At 36.3% G+C, this 11,373-nt stretch overlaps 1 protein-coding gene and 1 long non-coding RNA gene across 11 annotated transcripts in view; one reads left to right on the forward strand and one right to left on the reverse strand.

Moving 5' to 3' along the window:
• The window catches only part of TEX14 (testis expressed 14, intercellular bridge forming factor), a 109,518-nt gene extending 108,511 nt beyond the window's left edge, over positions 1-1,007 (forward strand). For all 10 annotated transcript variants that reach the window (XM_045044798.1, XM_006940144.5, XM_045044799.1 and 7 more), the window contains one exon: positions 345-1,007. In XM_045044798.1, the coding sequence (XP_044900733.1) occupies positions 345-381 (37 nt within the window). In that variant the 3' untranslated portion in view covers positions 382-1,007. The remainder of the gene's footprint in view (positions 1-344) is intronic.
• Positions 313-11,361, reverse strand: LOC102902113. The gene is made up of 4 exons (XR_441847.4): positions 10,827-11,361; positions 10,381-10,428; positions 3,240-3,513; positions 313-574 (listed from the first exon to the last, which is right to left on the reverse strand). It is a non-coding gene; the product is annotated as an uncharacterized LOC102902113 (long non-coding RNA).
• Between the last annotated feature and the right edge of the window lie 12 nt (positions 11,362-11,373).

Raw genomic sequence — 11,373 nt, forward strand, 5'->3', positions numbered from 1 at the left:
ATAAAGTTGTTTGAATGATAATTCAAAGTTGCTCAATTTTTTATGTGTTAATGTTTACAGCTAATTAAAATACAAGGTGAAATTAATGCCAGATTTGATTAAGTCATCAGTAGAGTCAGCACAAGAACAGTTTTGGACAGAGGGAGGACAGGATGATGCTATCAATTGCTTTGTAGTCATTGTACGTTCCCATGACATACCAATTGATTATCCCCCTTGACTATAAAGATCAAAATCCCTTCCCTTGAACTCAGTTGAATAGAAGGAAACTGTTGTTTGTGTCTTTAAAAAACATAGATACTCACTTGAAACTCTTTTTTTGTGTGTGTTTAAAAAATACACAGAATAATCGTGCTGGATCAGAGTGACTTGTCAGACTGATGGGAGTTGGATCGTACATGAACTCCTGGCCTGAGTTTGAGCATCCTGCTTGTGAGCTCCCGTCTCTCCTCATCTGCTTCAGTCACCATCAGGGCAGTGATTCTGTAGCTCACACTTTGTTCAGCTGCCACAAGAGACAGAACGGCTGGCCCTGTCTGCACCGCAGTTAACCATCTGTTTTCAGTTCAGATTTCTGAAAAGTGAAAGGTAGCTTTTATTGTAAAATTTTCTCATTGTTCCCAGAATGGCTTTGGTTTTGGTTTTGTTGGTACAGATTTTTGAAAACTTTAATTCCTGTTATATAATAAAATGTTTACTTTTAATACCATTTAGGTTTTAGCTGTGTAAGATATTTCTGTGTTTTAGTTAGTGGGAGAGGAACTGCCACCCAAAGAGGCTTCAATATCTGTTATAAAGTTTGACAGATAAGCAATGACTGCTACCACCTCTCATATAAGCCAGCACCAGTCATCCATATTTTAGAACAGAAATACTGCCCTCCTCTTGGCCAGGATTGTCATATTCCCATTCCAGCTAGAATTTACTTACATGATGAAAGTACAGGTCGGAGTAAAAGTCCAAGATATTTTGAACCCTTTAAAGTGAATAAACATCATTTCTGAGTATTTTGGATTGTATACCTCACATCATTTGTGTCTTAGAGGAGTGAAATTGTGGGAAGATGAAGATCACAACGTTTTCTCTAATTTAGCCTCTAGTGACTCCTGGGCAGATGCATACATGTGTCTGGCATGGTATTTAGAGGATTGATATACCTTCATCTGCCTCAAGTTTGGAGCTTTTACATGTGAATAAAAACCTTTTCTTAGAAGTTATGTGCTGTTGTGCAATACTAGCCAGCTACCAGCTAACATTTTATTCTTAGCAAGTGAATGATAGGTCTTTTGTTTGTGAAAACTGGATAGTTCCTGTTGAGGATGGTCATATCATACAGTTTTTATTAGCACCCCAGAATTCTACCCTGCACAAATAAAATAGGAAGGTACAAATCTATTTGACTACTTTGAAACAAGGAAACAGTTGCTTGCCACTGTAACCAGAGCAAAACCAAAGCAAATTACTTTACAAATAATACTGTGTATAAGAAACTTGGGGGGATACGGAGACTTGTAATACATAGTCCTTCCTCTCAAAAACTTAAAAAAAAAATTTTTTTTTCAACGTTTATTTATTTTTGAGACAGAGAGAGACAGAGCATGAACGGGGGAGGGGCAGAGAGAGAGGGAGACACAGAATCGGAAACAGGCTCCAGGCTGTGAGTCATCAGCCCAGAGCCTGACGCGGGGCTCGAACTCACGGACCGCGAGATCATGACCTGGCTGAAGTCGGACGCTTAACCGACTGCTCCACCCAGGCGCCCCTCAAAAACTTTTAATTGGTGCAACAAAACCAACATACATAAAAATGTAAGGACTTTGTGTCCAGGACCCACAGGAAAAAAAATGTATGGAGTGATAGACATATCATGTTAAATAGTGAGTTGTGATATTATAGCATTATCTATTAGTATTCATAAGGGCTACAAGTCCTACATAAACTCTCACTGATGTGGTTTATAATCACTAATATTGGCCAACATTAACAATAATAATGTTGGCAGATAATGTTTATTGGTTATGGAGTAACTGTTAGGTGCCAGGGTTCCATGATCTGCCCAAGACCATACTGGAGCAAACATGTTTGTATACTTCACAGTAAAACAGAGTAGCTTTCCCTGAGGCTGTAGTTCGAGAGTGCCCTGCGCACTCTTGGAAGTGAACCAAGAGCAAATTTAAGTTAAAACTGATGGTGATATATCCTTTATGAACTTAGTCCCCATCCTCACATCTGTCCGGTGGGTTTGGTGCTGAGTTTTTAGAGTATACGGAGTCCTTCACTTTTCCTCAATATGTGGAAACATAATGAATACATAAACGGTTCTAGACACATAGTAGATGGCTAATAAATTATTGTTGGCTCACTATTGAATGGAATTTTCCCCTTGGAAAATTTGATTATTAGAAATTTCCAGATTAGATTCTAGTTGCTGTTGTTGTTGTTACTGTTTTCAAATACATAGCTTTTGGCCCTTTTCTGGATGCTAATAGTACTGTTTTATAGGTTGCTATTAGAAGGGTGTTTTAGTTGTGCCTGGCTGCCTCACTCAGAGGAGCATGTAACTTGATCTCATGCCCTATGTTCAAGCCCTATGTTTGGTGTAGAGATTACTTAAATAAATAAACTTAAAAAAAAAAAAGAATTGGGTTTTAGAGATGTGCCTCCCAAGAACTTAGAAATAAGTTGGTCCTCTGGGAGTTATATAAGTAAAACTCCAGTGTCCCACTGAATATGATTAATTGTATAGTGGAGTAAAATTAAAGGACCTTCTATAAATGTGTGACTTAACAGATATTTGGAAATAATATTGAAAAAATAGAGTAAGGAGGAGGGATGTGTCCTACCAGATGTGAAAGCATAGCATAAGGCTGCAATAATTAACAGAATATGGTATTGACATCAGAATGGAAACCTGATCCTTTAGTTCCATCTCCACCCCTTTCAGTTGTTGTCATGAAATTACATCTTTATGTAAAGTGTGGCCAAAAATAAAAGCTAATAATATTTTTAATGCATTACTCTCTTAAATTATGTAAAAAATAAACCAGGATTTGGAGTTATAAATCAAAGTTACAGTAACACTAACTTTTATACTAATTACTGCTGTTTTCTTGCTTTAAATGTATTGATCTCCTAAATCATGGAGAAAACAAAAAGTGCAGTTACAAACCATTGTAATGGTTGTAACCAAAATTAGTATAAAAACTAATACTGGTTTTTATAATTGCTCATGTACTTACCTTTATTGAGACCTTTTATTTCTCCATATGGCTTTGAGTTACTATGCAGTGTCCTTTTATTTCAACTTGAAGCATTTCTTGAACATTTCTTGTAGGGTAGATCTAGTGCTTACAAACTCCCTCAGCTTTAGTTTTTCTGGGAATGTCTTAATTTACCCCTCACATTTGAAGGACAGCTTTTCTGGATATAGGATTCTTGGTTGACAAGGGTTTTTATTTTTTATTTTTAGCACTTTGAATATATTGGCCTACTGTCTTCTGTCTTTCAGAGTTTCTGTATATAAAAGAATCATTAGTTTATATTTAGGGGCACACTATACACAAGAATGTAACTCTGTCACATCAACAATTAATAGGGGTAGGATGAAGCGGTAAAGGAAGAGAGTTTATTGTTATTGAAGTTAAGCTGGTATAAATTCAAATTAGAGTGTTACACATTTAAGATGCAAAATGTAATCTTCATGGTCACCACAAAGAAAATAGCTATGGAATATACACAAAAGGAAAAGAGAAAATAAACATTTCACTACAGAAAATCAACTAAATACAAAAGGAGACAGTAATGCAAGAAATGTGGGACAAAAAACAAATAGCGTAATGACAGACGATCTCATCAGTAATTAGTTTAAACATAAATGAATCAGGGGCGCCTGGGTAGTTCAGTCGGTTAAGCGTCCAACTTTGGCTCAAGTCATGATCTTGCGGTTCATGAGTTCCAGCCCCACATCAGGCTCTGTGCTGACAGCTCCAAGCCTGGAACCTGTTTCAGATTCTGTGTCTCCCTCTCTCTCTGCCCCTCCCCCACTCACTCTCTCTCTCAAAAATAACACTAAAAAAATTTTTAAACATAAATGAATCAAACTCTCCAATCAAAAGACAGAGATTGGAAATGGATAAAAACACATTAACTATATGCTATCTATAAGAGACATTCAAAGACATAAATAGATTGAAAGTGAAAAGATCAAAAAGATATTCCATGCAAGTAGTAAACAGAAGAGCAGGGGTGGCTATACTAATATCAGACAAAGTAAACTTTAAATCAAAAAAGGTTACAAGAGACCAGGACATTATATACAAAAGGTTCAATAGGGAAAGAATATATTACAGTTATATTTATATACCTAATGACAGACCACCAAAATATATGAAGCAAAACTGATGGAATTCAAGGGAGAGAATAGACGATTCTGTAACAATAATTGGAGACTTCAAAAACTCACAATAATGGATAGAACAACCAGACAGAAAATAAGTAAGGAAACAGAGGAGTTAACAAACCAACTAGATCATACAGATATATATAGAACACGCTAGCCAACAACAAAAAAATACACATTCTTCTCAAGCACACATGGGACATGTTTTAGGATAGGACATATTGTAGGCCACTTAAGTCTCAACAGATGTTAAAAGATAGATATGATAAAGTATCTTCTCTGACCACAACAGGATGAGATTATAAATTAATAACAAAAGGAAGGAAACGTGGAAAATTCATAAAATTGTGGAAGTTAACACTTTTAAAATGACCAATGGATAAAAGAAATTACAAGGAAATTAGAAAATACTTTGAGATGCAGGAAAACAAAAGTAACATCAAAACTTATGGGATGCAGCAAAAACTGTGCTAAGAGGGAAACTTATAAGTTATAAATACATTAAAAAAAATCTGAAATCATGGGGCGCCTGGGTGGCTCAGTCGGTTGAGCGTCCGACTTCGGCTCAGGTCACGATCTCGCGGTCCGTGAGTTCGAGCCCCGCGTCAGAGCCTGGAGCCTGCTGCCGATTCTGTGTCTCCCTCTCTCTCTGCCCCTCCCCCGTTCATGCTCTGTCTCTCTCTGTCTTAAAAATAAATAAATGTTAAAAAAATAAAATAAAAAAAAATCTGAAATCAACAACGTAACTTTACAACTTAAGGAACTAGAAAAAGAACAAACTAAATCCAAACTAGCAGAAGGAAGGTATAATAGAGATTAGAGCAGAGATAGAAAAACAATAGAGAAATGAAACCAAAGGCTAATTCTTCAAAAAGATCAACAAAATTGACAAACTTTAGCTAGATAGACTAAGAAAAGGGAAGACTCAAATTACCAAAATCAGAAATTAAAGTGGGGACATTACTACTTATTCTACAGAAATAAAAAGGATTATACGGGAGTACTATGAACAATTGTATGCCAACAAATTGGATAACAGATGAAATGGACAATTTCCTAGAAACACAAAACCTGCAAGACTAAATCATGAAGAGAAAATCTGAATAGACCTATAACTAGTAAGGAGATTGAATCAGTAATCAAAATCCTCCCAATAAAGAAAAGCCCTGCACTTGATGGCTTCACTGATGAATTCTACCAAACATCTTAGGGACTAATACCAATCCTTCTCAAACTTTTCCAAAAAATTGAAGAGAAGACACTTTCTAAATCATTCTGAGGCCAGCATTACCCTCATACCAAAGCTAGACAAAGACACTCGCAAGAAAACTACAGATCAGATCCCTTAGGAACATTGATGCAAAAATCCTCAACACGAGCAAACAAAATTAAGCATATTGAAAAGATTATACACTATGATCAAATGAGATTTATTCCTGGAATGCAAGTATAGCTCTACATGAAAATCATAATATGTACTGTTATGCAACAATGTAATATGTGATATGCCACATCAATAGAATAAAGAGGGGGAAAAGCCTCATCATTTCAACTTGATGCAGAAAAAGCATTTGACAAAATCAACACCTTTTCATGACACTCAACAAACTGGGAGTAGAAGGAAACTCTCTCAATATGATTAAAGCCACATGTGAAAAGCCTCTGGCAAACATCATACTCCATGGTATGGAAAGACTGAAACGTTTTCCTCTAAGATCAGACACTAGAGAAGGATGCCTGCTTTCACCACTTCTATTTAACATAGTAGTAGAAGTTCTGGCCAGAGCATTTAGGCAAGAAAAATAAATAAAAGGTATCCTAATTGGAAAGGAAATAGTAATCTCAAATAGTAATAGTAATCTCAAATAGTAATCTCTGTTTGCAGATGATATGAATTTATATGTAGAAAACTCTAAAGACATAACCAAGAAAACTGTTGGAACTAACAAATGAATTCAGCAAAGTGGCAGGATACAAAGGCAACACACAAGATTCCATTGCATTTCCATACATGAACAAGGAAGAATGTGAAAGGGAAATTACAAAAACAATTCCATTTACAGTAGCATCAAAAAGAATAAAATACTTAAGAATTAACCAGGGAGGTGAAACACTTGTACTATGAAAACTACAAAACAGTGCTGAAAGAAATTAAAGAAGACATAGATAAATGGGAGCACATCCTATGTTCATGTAATGGAAGACACTATATTGTTAAAATGTCAATACTACCCAGAGCCATTTATAGATTCCATGCAATACCTATCAAAACCCCAATGATGTTCTTTGCAGAAATAGAAAAACCCATCCTAAAATTCATATGAAATATCCAAATAACCAAAGCAATTTTTCAAAAGAACAACAGAATTGAAGGGCTCACACTTCCTGATTTCAAAACTTACAAAGCTACACTAACCAAAATAATGTGGTATTGGCATATAGACATATAGATCCATGGAATAGAATAGAGAGCCTAGACGTAAAACTTTGCAAATATGTTCAAATGATTTCTGACAAGGATGCCAAGACCATGGGGAAAGGACAGTCTCTTCAACAAATGGTGCTGGGAAAACTGGATATCCACATGCAAAAGAGTGAATTTTTTTTTTTTAATTTTTTTTCCACGTTTTTTAAATTTATTTTTGGGACAGAGAGAGACAGAGCATGAACGGGGGAGGGGCAGAGAGAGAGGGAGACACAGAATTGGAAACAGGCTCCAGGCTCCGAGCCATCAGCCCAGAGCCCGACGTGGGGCTCGAACTCACGGACCGCGAGATCGTGACCTGGCTGAAGTCGGACGCTTAACCGACTGCGCCACCCAGGCTCCCCAAAAGAGTGAAATTCTTACCTCACATTTATCTAACACCATATACCAAAATTAATTCAAAATTGATCAAATACCTAAATCTAAGGCCAAAAACAATAAAACTCTTAGAAGAAAACATAGGACAAAAGCTTTAAGTATTGGATTTGGCAATGATTTCTTGGACATGACATCAAAGGTACAGGCAACAAAATAAAAAAAATAGATATATTGAACTTCATGAAAATTTAAAACTTCACTATCCACAGAGTAAAAAAGCAAACCCCTAGAATGAGAGAAATAACTTGCAAATCATATATCTGATAAGAGATTAATAGCCAGAATATACAGAGAATTCCTAAATTCAACAACAAAAAACAATTCAAGATTGGGCACAGGACTTGGAATAGACATTTTTCCAAAGAAGTTATATGAATGGTCAAAATGAGCACATGAAAAGATGTTCAACATGACTAATTATTAGGGAAATGCAAATCAAAACTACCATGCAATACCACCTCACATTCTTTAAGATGGTTACTATGAAAAATACAAAACAAGTGTTGGCAAGAATGTTTTTAAATTAGAACCTCTGTGCACTGTTGGTGTGAATGTAAGATGGCACAGTCATTATGGAAAGCAGTATGGTGGTTCCTCAACAAATTAAAAATAGAATTATCATATGACCCAGCAATATATTCCACTTGTGAATAGAGTCTCCAACAGATAGTTCTGCACCAATGTTCATAGCAGCATTATAGCTCAAATGTGGAAACATCAGTGTCCATAAATGGATGAAGGGATAAACAAACTGTGGTAAATATGATGGAATATTATTGAACTTTAAAAGGGAAAGAAATTCTGCAATATGCTACAACATAGGTGAACCTTGAGGACATTATGCTAAGTGAAAGAAGCCAATCACAAAAAGAAAATAATGTATGATTCCACTTACATGAGTTACTTACAGTAGTCCAAATCATAAGGACAGAAAGTATAGTGGTTGTCAAGGCTGGGGTAAGGGGGCATTGGGAGTTACTGTTTAATAGGTATGGAGTTTTTATTTGGGATGCTGAGAAAGTTCCTGAAATGGATAGTGAGTGGTGATGACTGCACAACATTGTTAATGTACTTAATGCCAATGCATTGTGCATTTAAAAATGGCTAGAACAGTAAATTTACAAGATGAGAAGAGTTATAGGGATGGATGGTGATGATGGTTGCATAACAATGTAAATGTATTTAATACCACTGAACTGTACACTTCAGAATAGTTAATATGGTAAATGTTATGTGTGTTTTACCACAATAATTTTTTTAATTATGGAAAAGCATAAGTGGACTAAGTAGAAAGGTGTCCAGGACATATTATGGACTCATGCTAGTAGGTATAATATGACCCCATGAAAATTTATGCATAAATGTCTACATTTGATAAATGCATAGATATCTGGAAAGATGCTTATTAAAGTAGTAAAATAGTCCTTTCAGGAAAGATGCTTATTAAAGTAGTAAAATAGTCCTTTCAACTTTTCATAATTCTTTTGGCTGTTTTCTGTTTGGAGAATAGAAGGTTTAGGAATACTTAAATCAGTGGGAGGCAGAACTATAATGTCATAGTTAAGTAACTATAAACTTAGTCAATTTTATTAGAACTCATTTGAAGGAAAACTGCTTAATAGAAAGGAATGGTTAGTGTCAAGCATAAGAAAAGGAAGTTTTAGGTGCCAGACATGGGGATGGATGCTCAGCTAAAGCTGTATGGATGAGTGGATGGGGAGTGCACTAGGTATGCCTAGTGCTTTGTGACAGGTGTTGCCCTCTTGTGGAATATCATACTGACTTCTTGATCCAGTTTCATGTTCACCAAGCAACTTTTCTTCCTCTTGAAGTTGGTGTGTCTATAGGGAAAGAATGACCTGGCTTCCAATCAGTTCAATAGTGTGTTTCTCAAAGTATATTAGTGGGTTGTTATTCTGGTTTATATATTGGTCTCTGTGCTTGGTTAATGACAGTTGACACTAGAGAAATTGATTTACATAATCTATTACTTCATAAGAAATTACCTCCAAAGCTTAGTGACTTAAAATAGCAATAACCATTTATCTTTAACAGTTTTTATATATCAGGAATTTGGAAGTGACTCAGGTGGGCAGTTGTGGCGCAGGGTTTCTCCTGACGTTGCAGTTTAATGCATTTACTAGTTGACTCACTCATATGACTGGCAATTTTGTCTTGGCTATTGACTAGGGACCTCAGTTTCTTTCCACCTGGGTCTCCCATTGAGTTTCCTCACCACATGGCAACTGGTTTTCCCCAGAGTGAGCAATCCAAGAGATTTTGCCTACACCAAGGCAAAAGGTGCAGTGCCATTATGATCAGCTTCAGAAGTCCCAGACCATCATTTCTGCTATAAACTGTTGGTCACGGAGGGCAAGCCCTGATTCAGAATGAGAGAGGCCTACAAAAAGGCATGAATACTAGCAGATGAGAATCACTGGGGGCCATCTTGGAGACTGGCTACCACAAATCCCATCAACCAAGTGGCAATTCCTGGCAATCCTGTCCTTTGCTGTATGCTTTCCATTCAAAATAAAACAGTTTAATATAGCTTTTACATCTCATCACATTTTATCTTCATCATACCCCTGCCAGTAGGAAGAGCAGGAGAAGTGAGAGTGTGATTACCCTGAAAGAACCTACTTGTGACTCAAGCATGGGTTAATACAAGTTAGATTATTCATGATGAGGAAAATATCAAGATTCTGTATTTTGTTTTGCCCATTTTTGCAAGAATCACCCTTTTGTGTTTACTTGTACTGAAATTGAACACTGAAAAAAATATTTTCCCCAATATTAAGAGAATATAAACAATTATTCAAACAAGTACTGAGATGATTTTAATAAGAACAAAAAAAGTGATAGCAGACTTAACGTTACATGTTGATGGAGAAATTAAAACTCACTCAATAAATTTATAAAGAGAAATATAATCTTCCCAGACAAACAGATAAGCATCTGTGGTTAAAGCATCATGGTTAAAGGTTATAAATCAACAAGTCACCGTATTGAAAGGAGCATCTCCTAGGAAAGCTTTTTTAAGTCAGCCAGTCTCAATTTTATAACAAGATATCAAATAAGTATAAACAGGAACCATCTTCATTTCAACCTGGCTTACCCTTAGTGTCTTCAAGATATCTGACTTGTATTCTACTTTTATCCTTTTCTGTAAAACAAGATATAATGGTTAGCCAAATGTTTTATATTCTAAAGACGTGTCAGTAGCTCAAGGTTTCTTGGCCTATTGAGATTCCTGTTACCTAAGAACGTGTTGGTTTTTGTTTCAACTTTGTCTTTAATCAAAGCGGATTTTAAAGATCCAGAAACAATGAATCTGACTGTCCTGTAACCATGAAGACCCTTCAGAGTCAATAGTGGAATGTGGATATGGTAGAGAGCAGCATGTGAAAGGGAAAGAAAGATGACAGTGTCTCCCATCCAAAATGGTATCCAAGATGCAAAGGCACTTTTCAAATCAAGAAAGAACCAAAGTCCAGCTAATTAGGAGAATTGAGAGGAGAGGATTGTGAGAAAAGACACTCACATTTTTTGAGTGACACTTACCTACCAGATGTTGGTTTCCAGATGAAGAAACCAAGGCTCAGACAAGTCAAATAACTTGTCTAAGGTGCACAGTCATTTACGATTGAAACCAATGACTAATTCCAAATCTTTCCTACAATCCTATACTCACTCCTAGGCCAAGAATGTGAGACTTTATGATTTGAGAAATCTGGATTTTTACCCCAGGGTCAACCAAACCACTTCTGATGCCTGGAAAAGTATGGAGCTCTATTTTTTTACTTCTATACAACTAAATTGGGGACAACTTTGTACTTGCATCTTATTAAAACTGGTACTAACACAGAGTGATTGAGTTGAGTAGCCTTGCCTTAGCAGGATATTCAGACTGATTCCTTCTCTAGATGAGTCTGGGAATTCCTAGAATCTGTGGAGAGTAACGGAGAGTCTGGAGCCTTCCCTGTGTACTAGGGAAAACTGGTTTTACTAAGAACCTGACCAAAGATCTGGTGGTGTCAACTCCAAAGACAAGTCGCAGTTTCCTTGCAGTTACTGCTTGAGATTCTCTGAAGAACTGTGGCAGTATGCC

The sequence above is a fragment of the Felis catus genome, chromosome E1 (assembly GCF_018350175.1).
Source record: "Felis catus isolate Fca126 chromosome E1, F.catus_Fca126_mat1.0, whole genome shotgun sequence".
Classification (NCBI taxonomy): domain Eukaryota; kingdom Metazoa; phylum Chordata; class Mammalia; order Carnivora; family Felidae; genus Felis; species Felis catus.